Genomic DNA, 23,348 nt, shown 5'->3' with positions numbered 1-23,348 from the left:
AGCCTATCCCAGCTGACATAGGGCAAGAGGCAGGGTACACCCTGTCACAGGGCCAACACAGAGAGATAGACAACATCCACATTCATGCTCTCACCCACACCTATGGGCAATTTAGAGTAGCCAATTAACCTAACTCCAGTAAGTGCATGTCGTTGGACTATGGGAGGAAACCAGAGTACCCAGAGAAAACCCACGCAGACACAGGGAGAACATGCAAACTCCACACAGAGAGAGGGGGAGGGGCCTCGGCCAAGGTGGAATTGAACACAGGCTCTCCAGATGGTATGCTAACTGTGAGGCAGCAGTGCTAACCACTGCACCACCGTGCTGCCCAAATTGACTTTATTCAGGATTTTCTCACACAGGCTCAAATATATACAAATGTTGACTACAGCTAGCTGTTTCTCTTTGCCAGTATAAAAAGGATTTGTTTGACAGCACCCACTGGCTTGTCCAATACTTAGAACAACGTGCAAGCCCAAGGAACTCAGTGAAGGTCTGAGATGAACTGTGCAAGATGAAAGTAGGTTTACAAATAGGGCAGAGGTAAACCTGTGTGAGGAGAGTTGTGATTGTCCTTCCAAACTGGTGCAGAAATACAAGTTTGGCATCAGAAAATTACCAGAAGATTAAACTTATTTTTTTAACACTATGCAGAACAGTAATAATCTGTCACTTAAAGTTTCTTGGTTAGGCTTAGGCAAAGAACTCAGTTAGGTCTAGGTAAAGATCATGGTGAGGAGTGTCAATACAGCCCTTCCACAGCACATTCAGAAATGATGAGTTGGACACCGTGTGCATAAATGAGGCCACACCAAGCAGGGTTTTTACCTTGCAATGTGAAGGTTGAGTTGGTGTGAACTTCCAATATATGAATAAAACTGAAATAACTTGAATTAGTTTGGATCAAATTCAAATTAAATTAAGTTAAATTAATGGAATTGAATACCATCATTATGGTTAGTCAAATAATTCAAACCCTGGCTGACAGACATTGAAATAAAATTTAACATGTGTGAAACCTGTAACATCAGAAGGGATGGCATACAGAGGACCATAAAGAAGTCTACCTGCTGACGACGTTGCAGATGATGTCATTGATTGGTTGATGTGTGGCTGCATGTGTGGAGGAGTATATGTCTCATAACTTCTTCCATTAACAGTGGGGCTGGTGGGCAGCATGCAGGAATAAGAGGTCTGGTTGGATGTCTGAAAACATAAATTATAACACATTAAAAAGCAGAGTTTAATATCCCAATATAATCAGTTTTTCTTTTTTTCGGTATGTTCCAGTAACCACAGGTGCAGATGAGTTGATGACACATGAAGATAGTATCGCTTCAATTACATAATAACTCTTTTTAATGTTTTTATTATTAACTGCTGCAACAAAAGAATTTCCCAAATTTGTGATAAATGAAGTATTTCTTATTATTCGAACTCTAATGGTCTTTTGGTGTAAGGTTTTGACCTCAGGACTTCCAGGTCATACTCGACACAGATGTTCCTGTATATGCCACCCACTTGGTTATGGCGTACCATGTATGCCCTGCCTGCTAGCATCTTGCACCCTGCTGTTATGTGCTGGATTGTCTCAGCGGCATCTCTGCACCTGGGGTCTTGCCTGGTGTGGCAGACCCGAGCCTCTATCAATCTTGTGCTCAGAGCTTGTTCTTGTGCTGCCATGATTAGTGCCTCTGTGCTGTCTGTCAGTCCAGCTTTGTCCAGCCATTGGTAGGATTTCTCTATTTCAGCCACTTCTTCGATCTGTCGGTGGTACATGCAGAAGCCTGTTCTTCCATGATGGTTCCTTTCTCAGGTTTTCGCTGCCTGACCACTAAGCACCAGATCCTTTGCGGCCATCTTCCTGATATATTCATGGATCTGTTGTTTCACCTAGGATAGTGGTTCTGACACTCATTAGTCCTCGGCCTCCTCCCTTACACTTAGCGTACAGTCTCAGGGTGCTTGATTTGGGGTGAGACCCTCCATGCATGGTAAGGAGCTTTCTTGTCTTGACATCAGTGGCTTTTATTTCCTCCTTTGGCCAACATATTGTCCCAGTAGGGTATTTGACAACTAGCAGGGCGTAGGTGTTGATTGCCCGGATCTTGTTCTTCCCATTCAGCTGACTCTTTAGGACTTGCCTTACTCTCTGCAGGTACTTGATGGTTGCAGCTTTCCTAGCAGCCTCTTCATTTTTCCCATTTGCCTGTGGGATTCCAAGGTACTTGTAGCTGTATTCAGTGTGTATGTATGTATGTATGTATGTATGTATGTATATGTATATACACAATTTGTAGTTCAGTACATTGCCCAAGCATACAGATTGGAGCAGCCAGGGGTTGAACCACCAACCTTCCAGTTAATAGATGACCTCCTCTACTTCCTGAGCCACAATCACCCTGGTCTAGGGTATTGAGACACCAATTCAACAGGACACTGCAATATAGTTAACTGGTCTGCTCTGAACAGATGGAAATGGTGTTTACATAGTGTTTTTCTAGTCTTTTTCTAGTTTTTCTAGTCTTAATCAAAGCGTTTCAGATACAGCACTTTATTCTATGCACTTTATCTACCTCACATCCACAGCCAGCATGTCCTTGGACTGAGGGACTATTCAGTTAAATCTGGAGTGCCTGGAAGAAACCCATGCAGTCACAGGAAGAACAAACTCCACACAGAAAGGCTTCAACCTACCAGGAAATTTAAGCCTGGTCAGCAAGATCAATAGCACAGTATACTTCACTTTCCTGACTGTAACCTCTTAAATTTGTTATTGATCGGTCACTGTAGTTTCTAAAGCCACTTTTCACAGCAAGGAATCAGGTGAAGGCCACAACTTACAACTGCTACAAGATCCACAATGAACCTGACCCAGGAGTCTTCACTAGAGGGGAAAGGTGCAACATTTGCAGCAATGAAGCAGCAATGAAGCTTTGCTGGTCAATCTATGTTCCTAACATTCTGCATTCTGTCACTGCAAGCAAGGCAAGAAGTGCTTGCCCAGTGAAATCTAAAAATAGACGTGAATTAAAACCTACCAAAACGAGAAGAACCTTTTAATCATTCTTTTAGCACAGTAGCAAGGAAAGCCTTAGCAATAAAGGTTTGGATAACTCATGCTGTCAGATTTGATAAAACTGGAAAATACAACAGGTGCAGACTCCAAGAGGCATTTGCAAATTAGTGCATGTGATAAACCACGAAGCTGATGGAACATGCTAAATTTACCAGTTGTTTTTTTTTAATACACAACCGTATTTTTTCTATAGATATTGACATGCAACCCTGTCACTCATTGCTCAAACCTGTTAATTCAGCTGTTTCATCATTATATTAATCAAATTTAATTTATGTTTTTTTAATCATGAGGTAGGCCTGGTTTCTGAGCTCTAACTATTTTTAAAGCGATACCTACACTACAAACATGATTTTATTGACTATGCATTAATACAGATTAAACAGAATAGGAAGTATTTGAAATTAGTTCAAGCTTAAACATCTGCAGCAGTAATTTTAATTTGTGCAACATTGATGGGGGAACATTTTTTTCAGCAAAACCTAGTAATAATATATGGTTTTATGTGCAGTGAGGTGATTCTTAAAGTGGTTTTTATACTTTAACTGGAGGAATGGTCAGTTAATGTGAAGACATCCAGGAAGACTGTACGAAGATGCAAACTTCCATCATATTTAAGCTTAAGATAGGCAGCACAAAATCATGAAATATTCAGAGGTGAACTTGCTGGTGTGTTTCAGATCATTGTCCTGCTGCATTATCTGGCATGAACTGACGGTCGGACATTCCCCTTCAGGATTTTCTGGTAAGAGCAGAATTCATGCTTCCATCAATTACCACCAGTCGTTCAGGTCCTAAAGCAGCAAAGCAGCCCTAGACCATTACACTACCACCATCATGTTTGATGTTCTTTTTAATGAAATGCGGTGTTAGTTTTATGCCAGATGTAATGAGACTTTCCAAAAAGTTCATCTTTTGTCTCATCAGGCCACTGATTATTTTCCCAACAATCTTGGGGATCATCAAGATGTTTTTGGCAAATGTGAGATGAGCCTTTGTGTTGTTTTTGGTCAGCAGTGGTTTTTGCCTTAGAACTCTTCCATGGATGCCATATTTGCCCAGTCTCTTTCTTATTGTTGAATCACGAACACCGACCCTAACTGAGGCAAGTGAGTTCTGTCGTTCTTTAGATGTTGTTCTGGGTTCTTTTGTGACCTCCTGGATGAGTCGTTGATGAGCTCTTGGGGTAGTTTTGGTACGCCCTCTATTCCTGTGAAGGTCTCAAGTTTTCTCTATTTGTAGATAATGCCTCTCACCGTGGTTCACTGGACTCCCAAAGCCTGAGAAATGACTTTTAACCCTTTCCAGAGTGATAGGTGCCAGTGACTTTGTTTCTCATCTGTTCTTGAGTTTCTTTAGATTGTGACATGATGTATTAGTTTTTGAGATCTTTTAGCCTACTTTGTTTTGTCAGACAGGTTCTATTTAGGTGATTTCGTTTTCAGTTACTTTTTCCACATAGGGCCATTTAATAAATGAAATCACTTAATAAAATAAATCATAAATTAAAGACTGCATTCAGAATTTACTAAAGTTATCTCTGTCTAATATTAAAATTTGATGATCCAAAACATGTAACTGACAAATATGCAAAAAAAAAAAAAATCCAACAACTCAGAAAGGGGAAAATACTTTTTTTTTCCCAGCACTGTGCCTCACATATATAAGCTGTGAATTAAAAAATGACCAACACTGAAGAGACCACAGAGAAGCTAGAGAGATTATGTCTCTCAGATAGCCTGGGAATGCCTCGGCAGAGCTGCAGGTAGTAGTAGAGGACAATGAGGTCTAGGGCAGCCCTGCTTAGACTGCTGTCACCCTGAATGGATTATTCTAATTTGAACTATAATACTAAAGAAGAGATGCTTTAAAAACAAGTCACAGGATTACATGAAAAAAATGATTATCATTTAACTCCTTTTTCCAAGATTATATAGAAGTACACTGGTATGTTATGGTGGTAAATAGTTCTTGGGATGAAAAACTGCACTATTACACATTCACGTATATGATGTAGAATGGTAACTATGTCCAGTCATCATCTGTCTTGGAAATATATATAAACTGTTGTTCTCTTATGATAGTTCCGTGTATGAGTTCTGTGTTTAAACTGGATGAAAGCTGTGAATGTGATTGACCATGATAGTTAAAATCAAAACTGCCATACTTATAACATGGGGTAATGTATTTTTGGTCCCACTAGCAAGCCACTTAGAAGCCACAGGTGAGCCAATGTTTAGTGTGTTTGGCATGCCCCAGTACTGTGCACAACGCACTTGACTGAGATCTGCCCCATGTCACTGGGTTGACAAAAAAAAGCCTTAGAAATTCCAGTACTTTCATGTCAACTGTTGAATAGCTGTGTAATGTGCTTTCTTGTAAATTAATCTTACTTGCATAGGCAGGCTGGCAGCCATACTGAAGCTGGGCATTGCTGGTAGGCTATAGCTGTTGGACAGAACTGGATCTGACCTTCCCAGCATGGATCCTGATGAAAAGGACACTAGACAGACGAAATGGAAACGTGGTCAGAGCAACAACATGTGAAATTTAAACAGTACTGGAGAAAATATGCTATCATTTATCAATGTGACATCAGTGGATCCAGGAAGGATAGTTGATCCAATGTGTCCAAGTGTAGTAGAGCTATAGACACCAAATAACCAATATGATGGGAAAAGCATCTGCTTAATGAATTCAATTACATTTTATTTATATAGCACCAAATTACAACAACAGTCACCTCAAGGTGCCTTATGTTGTAAGGTAAAGACCCTACAGTATTGGAGAGAAAACCTCAACAATCAAAATCCTGTATGTGCTCTCTTTCTGGTCCCTGTTGGTACTCTCTCTGCAGCATTTTGAAGCCTGATAGCAAGAATTTCAATAGTCCAGCCTAGAAGTAAGAAATGTGTGAATTAGCTTTTCAGCATCACTCTGAGACAAAATGTTTCTAATTTTAGAGATATTGCACAAATGTAAGAGAGTAGTCCTTTATTTGCTTAATATGCTCATTACATATTAAACAAATGTGCCCAAAAATGACTCCAGGATTTCTCACAGTGTTATTCGAGGCCAAGGTAATGTCATTCAGAATAAGTATTGGGTTAGACACCATGTTTCCAAGATTTTTAGTGCTGAGTACAATAACCTCAGTTTTATCTATTTAGAAGCAGGAAATTAAAGGTCATACAGGTTTTATGTCTTCAAGAGACACCTGCAGTTTAACTAGTTGGTGTGTGTCATCTGGCTTCATGGATAGATAAAGCTGCATAACAATAAAAATATATGCAATGCCTTCTAATGATACTGCCCAAGGGAAAGCATGTATAGTCTAAATAGAATTGGTCCTAGCAAAGAACACTGTGGAACTCCATAATCAACCTAAGCGAGCCAGAGTTTGTTAACATTTACAGAACTAGAAAAACATAGTTTAAACCCAAAGACAAGACACAAGTAGAACTTTGTTACCTAGTATAATTAGTTAAGCCAGGTGAGCTTTTTAAATTGTTTAATCACCGTAACCTTAACAGTCTGTGGTACGTAGCCTATTAATAAAGATGGATTAATCATATTTAAGATTGAAGAATTAATTAATGGTAGGACTTTTTTCAGCAGTCTTGTAGGAATGGGATCTAATAGACACGTTGATGGTTTGGAGAAAGTAACTATTGAAATTAACTCTGACATATAAATTGGAGTGAAAAGATCTAAATAAATATCAGCAGTATTGAAAGTAGCTGTACATAATGATATGTCTGTGAGGTGGTTATGCATAATATTTTCTCTATTCATATCCATGAAGTCATTACTAGTTAAGGTTACAGGAATATTCAGCTCAACAGAGCTCTGGCAGTCTGGGATTCAGGGAGTCAAGCAGTTCTGATGTGAAGTTCTCTTCTTCAGAGGAGCCACAGTATTCAGTCATATGCAGTGAGGATGTAACTCTATCAACAAGATAATCGACCTCTGTGGGAGTAGTTTAAAAACTGAAAATAATAGTGGATAAAAATATTATCCTTAAACTTAGTTACAGCACTTTCAGAAAGATATCTACTGTAATGAAATGTATTCCCCACTGCTGCGTAATCCATGAATGTAACTGGACTGCTAGTGTCTGGTCTTCAGGGCCCTGCTGTGATCCTCACATTTATTCTTTAGTAAGAAAATATCCATTTCATCTACTATATGTTCACATCATGTTTTATTTCCAAAGTACCAGTGTTCTTCTTCTCTACATTGTTGTATATCTTACAGTATTAGGAACTGTTGATTAGCAGAATAGCCTGAAACCATTGATGGGACTGTGTAATGCATTTGTGAATGTGTATGCATGAGATAAACAAAGAGACACACTCACAGAAGACACCCACACAGAAAAAAAAAAAAAAGCTCCAGGTGGAGTATGTGTCAAGTATCTTTGTCAGTACCTGGTGTAGTAGGTTGTGGTAGAGGCTGGTAAACACTGGTGTTAAAGCTGCTGCTGATTGGAATATGGTTTGACGAGTTGGACACCTGACGACGTTGATTTCTCAGCTTTTCTTCTCTTCTCCATTTTGCTCGTCTGTTGGAAAACCAAACCTGTATGTAGCATAAGGGATAAGAAAAATAAATCACTGGCTGTACATAGGTTAAAAGATGGGAATTGCACTGATTAAAGTCTACCTTAAACATACCTACATAGCCATATTGTAAATTAGGAGGGTTACTGTCACCATAAGTTATCTCAAATTCTGTTTCAGTGATGGGGAAAGTAATCCAGTCTTTGAAGAAAAAATACAGTTCCAAATTCTGCAGAAGTTCTAAAAACAGAGATGTTCAGTGGGTTCATCTAAGACTGCTTTATATTAGCTTCAGCTAAATTTATATATGAATGCATTTTTGTGCACGATGAGGATGGCGAAGCAGTCACACTAAAATTACACTTACTTAAAACCTCATCACACTCAGTGTGGACAGAAGAAACCACAGTAACACAATAAACACATCACATCAGTATTTTTAAGCTATCTTTTAAAAAGACAAAACTATTCTTTCAACAAAAAAACCCTCTCTGTGTGCGATCATGACTCATTGCATAACAAGCATATGTTCAGCATATGCACGAGTGTATGTTTAATGCACTGGTAGACATTAACCCAGGCACAACCATGCATCTATTTTCTTCCACTTATCTAATGCAGGGTATTTTTTTAATGTCTCATAAAGTCATAAAAAAGTTCATCCCATGAAAATTGTTGGCTTTCTTGGCATATTTACCTCGCCCACTCATTATGTTTTCGGCTGCCTTGGTCTGTCTGACGGTTAGCAGCATAACTTGGAAAATTATGAACGGATTTTGATGAAAACATCTGGAGTTGTTCGGGGTGCTACAAGGAACAAAGGATTAAATTTTGGATGGACTATGACAAGACTGGGTGGCATCTATTGCAGTGTAGTATTAGCAAAATTAATTAGTTTGTTGGTTTGACTGTTAGCAATATAACTCAAAACATTTTGAACCAAAATTGGTGAAACTTTGTGGAAATATTCTTTAGGGGCCTAAGAAAATATGAATTAATTTTCAAGGATAAAGGTCAAATGTAAAGGTTATCGGACATTCTCAAAAAAATGGCAACATTTTAAAATTCATATGTCATTGAGTTTTTCATCTATTGGGATAAAATGTGGTATATGAACTGGTACACCACATACACGCAATATGTTCATGTTCCACTGAACATGTAATCTTAAAGTCCTGATTCAAATTTTATAAATTTGAAGGTATGATAAATGTGGAGGGTTGAGATACTTTTTATGTGAATAATATTTTTCTTTGATTTAAAATTTCAAATATGACCACAGCATATCAGTTTAATAATACACATGATTTATTTAAATGTTATTTGCAAATACCCACTCCTTTAGAGGCAAACATTTCCATGGGACATACTTTTTCATCTTACACTTACTTTGTGAGCCTAAAAAAAATGTACCTGTATTCTTGCTTCTGGAAGGTCTATTTTGTTGGCAAGGCGTTCTCTGGCAAACACATCTGGATAGTGTGTCCTTTCAAATTCTAGAACAAAAGAATTTGCACATCGTGTTGAATGATTGTGCTATTACGCATGCAGACAGTGCACATTTTGATATATGTAACACCTGCTTCAAATGGACTGATAACATTTGAAACAGGTGTTACATATCACTTATTCTTACTGACCCCTTTAAAGCACTTTTGCACTGCTAGCCTTTACTCATTCACACACATGTGTATATAACTCTTTGCAAATGAGTAGACATGATGTGAGTGTGAGTTATTAACAGCACAGGCCTAGCTTACTTGTAATCTGACAAAAAAAATGCAGTTAAATCACAGGTTTTACATCTATGCTTCTCTCTTTAAATAACATGGCAATGCAGACAAGGAGCAGCAGCAGGGGAAATATGTTTGAATACAAGGGTTGGCTGCTTTCTTACAAACCGTTCTGCCATAGGAACCTGAAGTCTGTGAACTGTAAAATTTGTGAAAAAATACACAACACATCAATATCCTGTTTGATGTAAATAGGATATTGCAGCTGTTATGTGTTGTGTACGCGCTTTGTGTTGTGTAAGCGCTTTGAGTGCTCATATCTGAGTAGAAAAGCGCTATATAAGAACTAGTCCATTTACCATTTACCATGTGTTCATAAATGCACACATTGCTCTCTCTTGTTCTCTGTAATAACCTGCAGATATTTATTAAAATCAAAGAATCTTACACAAAGCAAGCTGTTGGCAACAAACAGGGCACCGGTAAGTCTAATGTTTCTGAAAAAAAATCTGTCCACTGAAATGCACCTTTGCAAAATTCACACAATTACCTAAAATGGCTGTCAGCAATAGTTGTATTTTCACAGACATCCATGTTATATAATACTTTTGATGTAAGAGATAAGTGACTCATAATGGTTAGCATAATGTCATGAAACAATATAATCCTGTTGATTCAACAGGAAGAAATGCATGCTGGGTGACAGCAGAAAGGATTGACTCCAGCATGGAACCTTCCTGATTGGACAAATCCAAATCTGCCTGAACTCTTATTGCATTTACTTTTGATTAAATTAGTTCAGTTCAATTTTATTTATATAGCACCAAATCCAAGGCGCTATATAAATAATATATTTTAAGGTAAAGACCTTACAATGATACAGACAAAACCCCAACAATCAGATGACCCCCTATGAGCAGCACATGGTGACAGTGTGGAGGAAAAACTCCCTTTTAACAGGAAGAAACCTCCAGCAGAACCAGGCTCAGGGAGGGGGGGTCATCTGCTGTGACCGGTTGAGGGGTGAGGGAGAGAGACAGAAATTAATAACTAATGATTAAATGCAGAGTGGTGTATAAACACATGGAGAGTGAAAGGAATGAAAAAGAAATACTGCATCATGGGACCCCCCCAGCACCCTAGGCCTGTTGCAGCATAACTAAGGGGGGGATCCAGCCCTAACTATAAGCTTGATCAAAAAGGAGAGTTTTAATCCTAATCTTAAAAATAGAGAGGGTGTCTGTCTGAATCCAAGCTGGAAGCTGGTTCCACAGAAGAGGGGCCTGAAAGCTGAAGGCTCTGCCTCCCATTCTACTCTTAAGTATCCGAGGAACCACAAGTAAGCCAGCAGTCTGAAACAGTGGAGGAGTTATATCCTTAAACATACATTTTATTGTAAGGTAAACACCCTACAATAATTACAGAGAAAGTGAGCTACTGTAATGACATTTATTCCCCACTGCTGTGTAATCCATTATTGTAAATTGAAATATTATTAAGAAATCATCAGGCAGAAGATGGTTTTCAGGGAATACTGTTAAATCTTCAGTTTCTATGCCACCTGTGGTTCTGAACCCATGTTCACAATTTCATGAAGCACCTGTGTTTGATGACAGGAAAAACTTTCAGATTCTGATTCTGACTCAATGTAAAATTTTAAGATGTATGAAAAATATTCAACTCTTTTGTAATGTGTGCATTACAAAAGAGTTTAATGAAGGGGAGCCTGGCAAAATCTGTATTCAGGTATATGAGGTCGTAGTGAGTATGAACATATCATGAATACTTGACGTTACCTTTTTCTAATGCTTCTATTTGTTCCTGTGTGAAAGATGTTCTGTTTCTCTGGAGTTTCCTCTTCAGCTGGAGCCTCATCTGAGTCTCTTCTGAGTCCTCAGCATTGGAACTAACTGATACTGCGTTCTCCCCTCCCTCTGCCTGTGGACATTCTACGCACACACACACACACACACACACACACACACACACACACACACACACACACACACACACACACACACATAAATGTTGTGACAACATTGCTCAGTGGTAGCAAAATAAGCAGAACACTTTCCTGCAGTATTATAGAACATCATAAATATTTATTTTACTATCAGAACCATGATGTTAAATAACGTTACTATATTATGTATACAGTATATAAGGCAATTCTAATGAGTTTTCAAATCAATATTTGGTATGGCCACCTCTCGTCTTCAGCACAGCCTGAACTCTCTTCAGTGAGACTTTTATTCATTTCTTTAAGCTGTCTTCAGGAACAGTTCTCCGGGCTTCTTGAAGAACTTTCAAAGCTCTTCTTTGAATGTTTGCTGCCTTTTGTTTTCACCTCTGTCAGGTTGAGCCCACACTGCTTCAGTGGTGTTGACGTCCTGGCTCTGGAGAAGCCAACCCATCACAGATATTGCTCTATTGTGTGCTTTTCTATCCAGGTATGATTTTACTGCATTGGCAGTGTGCTTGAGGTCATTTCATGCTGAAAAATGAAGCTGTAGTCAAGCAAATGATTTCCAGATAATTCCATCAATTTTGACAAGACTCCCAACATCAGTGGCTGAAATGCAGTCCCAAACCATGGCAGAGTCCTCACTGTTTTACACATGACTGTAGACACTCACCGTTGTACATCCTCCATACATATTGACGACGATTTGTTGCCACTTATTTTCAGTTCAGTTCTTGTGTAATTTGGGAGAGCTCAGCCTTTTCTCCCTGTTTCCCTTCCTAAGGAACGGCTTCTTGAGAGACACCCTTCCACTGCTCTCTGTTGAGGCTTCAGCAAACAGCACATGGATTAACTGAAGAGTCAGATACACCTCTCAGCACTTGTATTAGGTCTTTGCTGTTTTTTTCTCCCTATTTCTGGAGGACATGACTTTCAGATTCTGTTCATCTGCTGTAAGTAGTTTTTAAGCCTGCCACTTCTTTTGTCCTCCACGTTTCCATTTTTATAAAGGCACACTGGATAGCATGCTGAGATATGTCAAGTTTTCACCTTATAGCTCTTTGGGAATCACCTTATTGGTGCAGAAACACTGGCTTTATGCCTGTCAAATGGTTTTATTGTTGGCATTTTTATAGATTTTAGTGAAAAAATCTCGTGTGTTTTTGCAGCAGGTTTCTAGTGACAAAGTGCCTAAAGATAGAATATAAAGTAGGTTCTTTGCTTATCTGTAGACACAACACTGATTCATCCCTTGAGTTAAGTGCTTTTTTTTAATGCTTGAATGATTCATATGTCATTGTTAAGTGGCTTAAATAAATTGCTCTGAAAATGGTCAGGTACGAGGACTGGATGGAAAATGAATGAACAAAGCAGCCAAAGTCCAAAGAAAAACTTCACAAGACCTTCAGAAAGCCCAAAGCAGTATTGTTCAAGACCACTTTAAAATTACAAGTCTGGCTCCTTGGAAATAAAATATAAAGAAACACTGTAAATAATTCTGGAGCCTTGGTCTAACATGTTTTTATGTTAGTATTAACTAATTTGAAGCAGATTTAAGAGCTCAATAGAAGGCATCACTACTACTTTGCTACAACAAAACTTTGTAAGCAGGGAAACTTTTGGCTGTGTCCTCACTCGAGTCCTGAGTTCTTACCCTGAATTTTTAGAGCAGATCCATCGATTACTGAGGCAGCAATATTAATATTTTGATGTAACAGAGCAAAGTGGAGTGTTTGCGGAAGCAGGAGAATCCATTTCAGTTACTGTCATGTATCGGGGTTTGTCTTGGATACACACTTGAGTTAGTAACATTTAACAGTCAATTTATGACTATAAGCTGTGCAGTCTAACAAGTATAATTTAGTAGAGTATTCAACATAAAATTGATATTTCTGTGCATCTCTGAAAAATTAACCATTTGAGTTTAAAAGTAGAGTGGAGATCTTTGAGCATACAGGAGCTCCAGCTCCCTGTGGAACTCATGTTATTTGTGGTGCTAGCCTAATTATTCATTATCCCCAACAGACAAGGGCTGCACAACAGAATGAAGCTATTGCTCAGTGTCATAGTCATTCAGGCAGAAAGAGAAGGAAATGAGAGCAGACTCCCCCATTCCCTCTGGCACACATACACACACAGGCACAAACATGCTGTAGATGGACGGGAAGGCAGCAGCCGTGGTAGTATAGCATGACTTTGTGTCACTGTTGTACTCCCAGGGTGCTGCAGGAGGAGCAGCAGCATATGAGCCTACTCCATACAGCAAATGGGGCCCTCAGCCACACACACTGATGGGGAAAAAAAGGAAGTTGCTCATCAACACTAAAATATAAGAAAATATTGGCTCAAAGTTGAAAGCTTCTTTGTGTGTTTGAATAAAATATAAAATGGTGAGCCGCACACATTTACATCACACAACAATTCCCAGAAAGTATTTTTCAGCAATTTCAGAGCACTATAAACAGTGAAGTTAATGTCACAGAACTCAAAGGACAGCGGTATTAAAATAAATGGACACCAGTTAATAAATACGGGAGCTCTGATATGACAGGAAATTATTTCTCCTCTGAGAGTTTTCAAAGAAATTTATTTCCAACAGTGGAAGTTTTTATTACTGCATCCAGTATAATGAGAGCTATAAGCTAAATGACTGACAACACAAATGCATGGTGGAAATGCTGATGAAGAAAATAATACACAAAGAATTAATCTCCGATTAAAATCCTCATAATAACTTTTTGGAGCTTTCGGTTACACCCAGTGGAGTCTGCTCAGTTGTCATTTAATTGTGTCACTGTGGGACCTTAGCTCTGACAGCTGAATGTGACCGATTAATGGTTTTCATCAGACCAAAATAAAGTATCCAGAAAGAATTGTCACCCTTTTAAAACCAGAGATTCAAAGCTGAAATTATTGAGAAATAAAAGTAATGCATATTATTGGTCCTCCTACTATTAAGTACTTCATTAAGTACATCTCAAATATCCTGACAAACTGCTGAAGTTAAAAATGAGCATCAGAATTGGAAGAAACGTGATTTAAGTACAGTGAATCATAAAAGTGAGTACACCCCTCACATGTCTGCAGATATTTAAGTATATCTTTTCATGGGACAACACTGACAAAATGACACTTTGACACAATGAAAAGTAATCTGTGTGCAGCTTATGTAACAGTCTTCATGTAGAGCAACAATTCATCTTTTAAGATCCTCACAGAGTTCTTTGCCATGTTGGAGCTTTCAGTGACCAGTATGAGAGAGTGTGAGAGCTGTACTACAAAACTGAACACACCTGTTGGCTGTAGCTCAGTAAGTAGAGCAGGTCACCTACTGATCGGAAGGTCAGCGGTTCGAATCCTGGCTACTCTAGGCTACATGCCAGTGTATCCTTGGGCAAGATACTTAACCCCAAGTTGCTCTCCGACCGTTCTGTCGGAGTATGTATGCGTGTGAATGTTAGTTAATTAAAAGCACTTAGCTTCGTAAAAATGGAAGTGCTTGTATGAATGGGAGTGCATGGGTGAATGCAAACAGGTTGTATAAGCGCTTTGAGTGCTCATACTGAGTAGAAAAGCGCTATATAAGAACTAGTCCATTTACCTGCTCCCTATGCACACCTGAGACCTAGTAACACTAACGAGTCATGTGACATTTTGGAGGGGAAATGATAAGCAGTGCTCAATTTGGACATTTACGGGTGTAGTCTCTTAGGGGTGTACTCACTCTTGTTGCCGCTGGTTTAGACATTAATGGCTGTATGTTGAGTTATTTTGAGGGAAGAATAAATTTACACTGTTATATAAGCTGCACACAGACTACTTTTCATTGTGTCAAAGTGTCATTTTGTCAGTGTTGTCCCATGAAAAGATATACTTAAATATCTGCAGACATGTGAGGGGTGTACTCACTTTTGTGATACACTGTATATGGTTGTTGGTGTCAGATGGGCTGGTCTGAGTATTTCAGGAACTTCTGATCTATTAGCATTTTCTCACACAACCATGGCTAGAGAATGGTCCAAAACAGAGAAAAGATCCAGTGAGGGGCATTTCTCTGGGTGAAAATGCTTCTGCGATAACAGAGGTCAGAGGAGAAGCTGCTAGGAAGGCAACAGTAACTCAAATAGCTACTCCTTATAACCGAGGTACAGCACCAGCTAAAAGTTTGGAGAGTGTGTCCAAACTTTTGATTGGTGCTGTATGTAGAAGAGCATGTTTGAAATCATGACACATTGATCCTTGACTCAGATGAGTTACGACAGCAGAAGATCGCAGCGGTTGAAACTTCTGTCAGCTAAGAACAGGAAAGTGAGGCTACAGTTCACACAGGCTCACCAAAATAAGATTGGAAAAGTGCTGCCTGCTCTGGTGAGTCTCAATTTCTGCTGCGACATTTTGATGGCAGGGGCAGAATTTAGCATATAAAACATGAAAGAATGAATTCATCCTACTTTGTGTCAATGGTTCAGGTTGTTGTTTGTAGTTTAATGGTGTGGGAGTTATTTTCTTGGCACATTTTGGGCCCCTTAGCATCAAATGAGCATCGTTTAAACACCACAGCCTTCTTGAGTATTGTGGCTGACCATGTCTATCTCTTTATGATCACAGTTACATGATGGCTGCTTCCACCAGGATAACTCACCATGTCACAAAGCTGAGATCATGCCAAACTGGTGCCTAACATGAGCTCTACAGTCACCAGATCTCGATCCAATAGAACACCTTTGAGATGTGGTGGAACAGGAGATTCACATCTGCAGCTGCTGCACGATGCTGAATATCATGTCAGTATGGACAGAGGAATGTTTCCAGCACCTTGTTGAATCTGTGCCACGAAGAATTATGTCAGTTCTGAAAACAAAAGGGGGCCCAACCTGGTAGGTGTAACTACTGATCTGGCAAGTGAGTGTAGTTATTCTTGCCTTTACCTGTGCTGTTTCAATATGTTTTGGCCGGTCATACTACATATGCTTGGCCTAAAGATTGTGCAAGCTTTTGCACTTGCATGAGAAATGGTCTCTTCATTGAGTGAAGTAGTGACTAGTTGTGTTACTGTGAGTTAACTCACCAGTGGTAGAGAGGGCTGTCCCAGGATACCACCCTGAGCGTCCTCCCCAGGTGCTTTGTGCATTGAGCATCTTGAGTTTGTCAAACATCCCTTCAGTTCCCACTGTGCCCATTTGCTGCTTGTCGCTAGCCAAATTCCTAAGCACTCGATTTATTGATGAAACCTGGTGACAAACACAAAAACAGAATTACATAAGATACTCCTTAATTTATATTATTGTCATTGGTGGAAGAAATGTGAACTTCAAGTATAGTCAAAAACTCACTGAGTTATGACTCACTGTCAACCTTCAGCCAGCTCATCTTGTCAACAACACTGGTTAAGCTAGTTTTTTTTTAATATTAGTGCTTTAATCGAGTCATTTTCATACGGCTCTGTGGCAGCGGGGTATGGTTTGTGGCTCAGCTGTAAGAGGGAGAGGTGGGGCAGGATGGTTGACGGCATGGCACCAGTTAGGGAGAGTGGCACACCTGGCATGCATTTGCTAATTATCCTCTCTCCACATATAGTAGATGCAGGGCTGGAGGATGAGGGATGAACAGAGCGAAGCACAGCAGAAGTAATGGTCTGAAGCTGGAGAGTTGTTCCTGTTTGCTTGATAATAAAAAAACTGAGTGTGCAGCTAAAATCTTCCCTCTCTCTGGCTATTACGCTGGCCCCCAACATACCTCAATAACAGAGAAATGTTGGAATCATTCAGGACAGCAGGAGGCTGCTCTGGCAAAGAATGCTGGTGGAGGAGTGGACTGGATTTACTCGATTCACTGCACTGGATTTAACCAAGGGCTGCTTTCCTTATCTCCAGTTGGGGGCTGGGAGGCATTTTTTCCTATTGAGTGCGTGAGGTCGACTGCCCAGTGCTCTGCATCGGCTGGAAACTGTCAGAACGTGAAACCCGTCACAGCAGGGTAGAAAAGGAGTGCTTGGCAATCTGGTGGCTGGTTGATACCCTGCATAATTACCTGCTAGGGCACCCAATCACCCTCTGTTTGTATGAAGGATGCCAACACCCAGTGGTATCTAACTTTGAGATGGTCCATAGACCGGGGGCACATATGCATCGACTTCCTCTCTCGCTTGCAGGACGGGTTACTATGGTTACTGAGGAGAACCTGTTACAGGCTCATATAATTTTGTATGGGACAGTTTACACACAGGGTTTTCTGTGAAATATACTCAAATATACTGTTAGAGTGAAACGTCTTTCTAGAGCCACCTTTAAAGGCAATAATGCCTCTATTTACAGCAACCCCATTGTTACAGCATAACAACAACAGACATTGTCTCAAAACACAACTCAAGTACCTCGGGACAGCTGTTTTTGTGATTTGTTTCTATATAAATAGAATTGGACTGAAATTTTAACTGAAAAATCGAATTGAATTTTGTGAATGAGGTTTTAATGATTAGTCCACCTTGTCACGAAAGAGTCTTTAACTTACACGACTGGCCTGAAAAACAGAAGGGTCTTACACTGGGTATATTGTCGTTGGTGCAGACTCCCTCTGCCAGCAGCCGGTCTCTGATCTCCCAGGCAAAAATGGATGGACACTCTCTCTTGTACTGAGCAATTTTTCCCACCACCTCTGGAGTGGCCACTCTGGGTTTACTCCCTCCTATGGCTCGAGGACGGATTGAACCTGTCTCATAATACCGGCCTAAGATCTTACTCACACAGCCGTTAGATACCTGGGCAACATAACAGCACACATCTTTGTTAGATAATCTATGCAACAAACATGTCATGTCATGCCAGTGGAAATATTAGACAGTGCTATGTGGATGCAAAGCTTAACTGGTGGAATAAACACTGGTTTCTTGTAGGAATTAGGAAACAATAAGTAGGGACCACTGACTGTTTCCTATGACATAGTCTGATGCTTTGCCAATCCAACCAGATGCAATGACCCCTTAACTACAAGACACAGTGGGTTTGTCTATGTCACAACACTCCCCTGTTTGTGCCTAATGATTAAATCGTTTATAATAACTGGAGAGTTCAAGTTAAATGCAAATACACGGCACATGTTGACATTTGAGCAAACAACTGATGCCATCACTTGTCTTGGGAAGATAGCTAACAAAATAGATCTTGTTAGTGGCATAAGTGATGGAAGTGGATGCCAAACCCTGAAACTATGCATTTGTCTGTATGACCTGTGATGCATATTATTGTGGTTCTTTAATTAGCTTGCAGTACCTGTAGTATTCTGGATATGTCACATGGCCGAGCTCCGCTGTGTGCCAGCTCCACTATCTTCTGCCTGGTAGAGTCAGGTAAAGGTCTCCCATTCACAAACACACCTCCCAGCTGGTTTACTCCACTGTGGCCTACACAGATATACCCACATACCCACCATAGCCACATACACGTGAACACACACACACACACACACACACACACACACACACACACACACACACACACACACACACACACACACACACACACACACACACACACACACACACACAAAAGGTTTTCAGCAACTTATTTACTGAGCTATATTTTACTATAATAACAATCATCAGAGGCCCAAATGAATTAAAGCAGCACATTAATGGAGCAAGTGCATGAAAAGAGGGAAAACAGCCCAAAACAGCAGCAGAAAATGAACAGAAAATGAATCACCTCTTACAAGAAGGAAACATTATGTTGTCTGTTTTTGTGTGGTATCCTTATGTACCGTATGTGCAGTATATGGTAGCATCTAGCATTTTTCTATCATCAATATTACGCTTTGATGTTCCATCGTGCTTTACATATTAGTTTTAGCCATTCTTTGACCCAGGCCCATTGTTGCTATACCTTCCTCTTTAAAATGCTTCTGTTCAGTCAGGTCATGTGTTTGTGATCATTTCAGTGATTTAAATTCCCCTCCTTCCAGGTTTCTTCAGACTGGATGCCATCTTTTCATTCAGTAACTGGATAAACAAACTTATAGTGCATATTTTTGCATTAGAAACGATCCAGGCTGAGAGAAAGCAGTGGTGGTCACAGCTTGTTCAATAACATTTTTCATGCAGTTACTCTTAACTGGAAATTGTGTACATGTTTAATCACTGCTGTTGTAGTGAACAAAGGAGTACTTTAGTTGTGTTTAACACTAGCCAAAGTATTTAAAACTGCCCTTGCAGTAGTTTCCACTACAATAGTTTCCTCCAGGATTACGTGATCTCACTTACACACACACACACACACACACACACAGTTTTTTTTGTTGTTGTCAGAGGCTGGAGCTGCCATAGGGCAAGAGGCAGGGTACAACCTGTACAGGTTGCCAGCCTTGCACAGGGCTAACACAGAGAGACAGACAACCATTCACACCTATGGGCAATTCAGAATCACTAATTAACCTTAACCCCAGTGATTGTCTTTGAATTGTGGGAGGAAACTGGAGTACCTGGAGGGAACCCACGCAGACACGGGGAGAACATGCAAACTCCACACAGAAAGGCCCGGGCCGAGGTGGATTCAAACCCAGACCTTCTGGCTGTGAGACAACAGTGCTAACTACCACACCACCGTGCTGTCTGTGCCTATTATTTTGGAAATGAATTCTTGTTGTTTTATTCTCTGAACATACATTAGATACAAATAACCGCAGTGTCTCTTGCTCATGTGCTCACACTGATCTATAGCAAATAGTCCATGAACTGAGTTGTATGTGATCATTCTCATTGTTCTTTGGAGTGATCCTTGCCTCCTCTTCCTTTTTTTAAAGCTTTTTAATAGTATTTTAAACTTTTGTGGATTAAAGGTTGGCCTGATTGTTGTGAAAATGTTTAGTACTTGATGTTTGCTCTTGGTTTACTATATATGCCTTTTTTTTTTTTCAGGTGCTGGTTTAGCTCACAGGGTGAGCAGGTGACCATATGATGCAACGCTGACCTGCAGCAGCCTAGGTTTAAGTCCAGCTTCAGGCCCTTTGCTGTGTGTTGCCCCCTGCTTTCCTGTCCACTATCTAATAAAGGCAAAGTGACTGCTGCAGACCAAGGGCCCTAACAGAATTCCAACAAGTGCTGTTTGTCACATTATTAATAAACAATTAGATGTTGTAAATAATATTTTGTTGCCATCTAGGAGAATTTTGGCATGCTGTCAAAAATGAATGGGAATCCCATAAGAAATGGTTCAAATGAACCACTTTCTACACAATATTTTCACTGCTGATAGATGCTTATATGTAGTGTGTAATGTACAAAATGTAGATGGTACATGGTGGCATCAACACATTTCTCCCTAGAACTGAGAAGTGTTGACCTAACAGAATCCATTTGGCTAAATATGGAGTGAATAGCACTCATAATATCTGCTAGTTTTTCTTAAAGGGTATCACAAAGGCGAGCTGTAGACCCAGAAATGTTTGTCCAACAGTTTCACACTTTTCATGACCTTGCACACAAACGTAGAAATAAAGGTGTGAACGTTTGAACATTTCCATTAAGTCTATGAAGAAAACATTAAATTAAACACTAAATTAAAAGGTCGCTTAATCTGAACAGGACAAAAACTGCTAATTTTAGGCACAAACATTTCTGTGTCTACAGTACACGAAGCATAAAATTTTCTTTTCCCATCATCTAACACCATTATCATGTAATATAATCAGATTTGGTGATGGTGATTTCCCAAACGTGCGCTGATCTTATCTGGAGTTACTCTTAACATGTTGCAGGTCTGACATGTTTCAGCAGCAGCAGACACACGCTGTGCCGGGACTCTGTTGGGGTTAAGTAGAGATTTATGCTGATTCAATTGTCTATTGTGTTTTAATGGCTCTAGGGGGTGGGGGGTGGGGGGAGAGCATATTGTAGATTTAAAAAAAACCTCTTATATTAATAAATCAGACAAACAGCGAACACACACACACACACACACAAACACACATACAGATACAAATACAGAGAAAGAAAGAGAAAAAAGGGTGTTGAAAGGTTTTTTTTTTCCCACAGAAGTCACTCAGAACCACAGCGGGCCTCTATACTCTGAAACATGTGAGAGTATTTATTTATTACTAATGTCATCCATCCATCCATCCATCCATCCATCCATCCATCCATCCATAGCAAAGGTAGGGACATGTAGACCTGGAGGGTGGAGGTGGGTTGGGGGGATCCTGCCATCCTCCCTGGCAAATCACACCCAGTGAATAAGTGAAGCACATAAGGAGCAAAAACAAAGAAAACATTTTCTCTTAGCAATGTTCGATACACTACTGTGCACATTAGTAAAATAAATAAATATGATGAAAATGCACATTGCGTGTTAAAGCCAAGACTTTCCCAAAGAGAACAGACTTACAACAGGACAGAGTTTCTGATGGACCATATCAATAATATCAATAATAATATAAGGAAGAAACTTCATTAAAAACTGACTGACTTCGGTACATTCACATTCCTAGTACCCCTTAGTACCCTTTCACTCTCGTTAGTTAAGAGCAAAGATTAAATTAATGTGATGTCTCAGAGGATCCTTTAGTCCACCAAATGTGATTTTTTTTTTTAAATCAAATTTGTATTAAATTAATTTTTATTTATTTAAAAAAAAATCCCTCTGTGTGTGTGTGTCATAAAACACAGATGACAGAAGACAGTCAACGGTAATTCAAGAGAAAAAATGTTCACTCACAAAAACACAACCTAAACAACTTTAATATAGCAACAGAAAAACGATACTACCAGTAAATGTTACTCTGTTCCCTGCGTGTGGAATTACATCTTTAATTAAATAATCAGTTGTACAAGTGAAAAAGAAGATGTCTATTCATTTAGATGCACCTCCACTTCTCTTTTGCAGACGAGCTTCTCGACTGGAAAAACAAACGGATAAACTGAAAGGTTTAACTTCCACAAAGCCTCACTCTGTCATAGCTTTGGCTTTGAACATCTCTTCTGGTTAATTAAATTATAGGAAGAGTCGAGGCCTCCGCAGAGGTTGCTGCTAACTTTAGGTGTGACACTGCATTATTTCTAATTGTCCTTCATGCTGCCTCACATCATCTTTGTGTTTCGTGGTTGATAGTTTCACTGAAAAATGTTAATCACAGTCTCATTTCCCCAAGGAAAACACTCAGGCCTTCCTCTCTTGACACACAATTAATAGACAGACATATGGAGTCAATTTGGCTCTCTGTGCCACACACACACACACACACACACGCACACACGCACACACTCACATGCACGCACGCACGCACACACACACACACAAAACACGCATGAACACACACACACACACACACACACACAAAGCAGGTGGGCCCTTGGGAACAGATCAGCAGCTTTCACATTAAATCAGCTCTTTCACACTGAACCTGACTTCAATTAACTTTCACTTTAACAGTGTACGATATCATCAACAAAGATCTCCAAATAAAACAAGAATAAAGTACCAACAAGCACTCCTTTGTTCAGTGTATACACAACACACCTGTTTCTAATCAAACGCCCTGTTAGCAGGACAAACATTATTTGTTGTTGCCTTCAAAAATAAACGTTCGATGCAGTAAAGTTAAGATTGGGTTTCATTTAGAAAAAATATCCATCTTTGTGATCCATCTATTTTCTTCCACTTACTGGGTTCAGGCTCACTGGAGAGCCAGAGTACATCCTGGAGTCATCAGCGGCATGCTGCAGGGCTGACAGAGACAACCATTCACAACTACAGCCAATTTACAGTCACCAGTTAACCTAACCCACACATATTTTTGGACTGCAGGAGGAAGACAGAAGCCATCCATCTATTTTCATCCGATTATCCAATTCAGGGGCACGGGGGGAGGGGGTGGAGCCTTTCCCAGCTACCACAAGAGAGAAGCAGCCTGTCGCAGGGGGGATACAGAGAGACAGACAACCATTCACACTTGCATTCACACCTATGGGCAATTTAGAACCACCAACTAACCTAACCCCACTAACTCTGGACTGTGGAGGA

The 23,348-nt window shown here is 39.8% G+C and overlaps 1 protein-coding gene across 2 annotated transcripts in view; it reads right to left on the bottom strand.

Moving 5' to 3' along the window:
• Positions 1-23,348, bottom strand: part of LOC115781341 (paired box protein Pax-6-like) — a 34,420-nt gene that overhangs the window by 2,464 nt on the left and 8,608 nt on the right. The window contains exons 3-10 of one of the 2 annotated variants that reach the window (XM_030730973.1): positions 18,609-18,739; positions 17,882-18,097; positions 16,409-16,571; positions 11,174-11,326; positions 9,058-9,140; positions 7,513-7,663; positions 5,476-5,585; positions 1,071-1,209 (exon numbers count right to left, since the gene is read on the bottom strand). In XM_030730973.1, coding sequence (XP_030586833.1) covers positions 1,071-1,209; positions 5,476-5,585; positions 7,513-7,663; positions 9,058-9,140; positions 11,174-11,326; positions 16,409-16,571; positions 17,882-18,097; positions 18,609-18,739 — 1,146 coding nt within the window. The remainder of the gene's footprint in view (positions 1-1,070; positions 1,210-5,475; positions 5,586-7,512; positions 7,664-9,057; positions 9,141-11,173; positions 11,327-16,408; positions 16,572-17,881; positions 18,098-18,608; positions 18,740-23,348) is intronic. The other variant, XM_030730974.1, reaches the window with a different exon arrangement.

This window comes from Archocentrus centrarchus, chromosome 6 (assembly GCF_007364275.1).
Source record: "Archocentrus centrarchus isolate MPI-CPG fArcCen1 chromosome 6, fArcCen1, whole genome shotgun sequence".
NCBI classification, from domain to species: domain Eukaryota; kingdom Metazoa; phylum Chordata; class Actinopteri; order Cichliformes; family Cichlidae; genus Archocentrus; species Archocentrus centrarchus.
The sequence above is the reverse complement of the archived record's forward strand: the minus strand, read 5'-3'. Positions and strand labels throughout refer to the sequence as shown.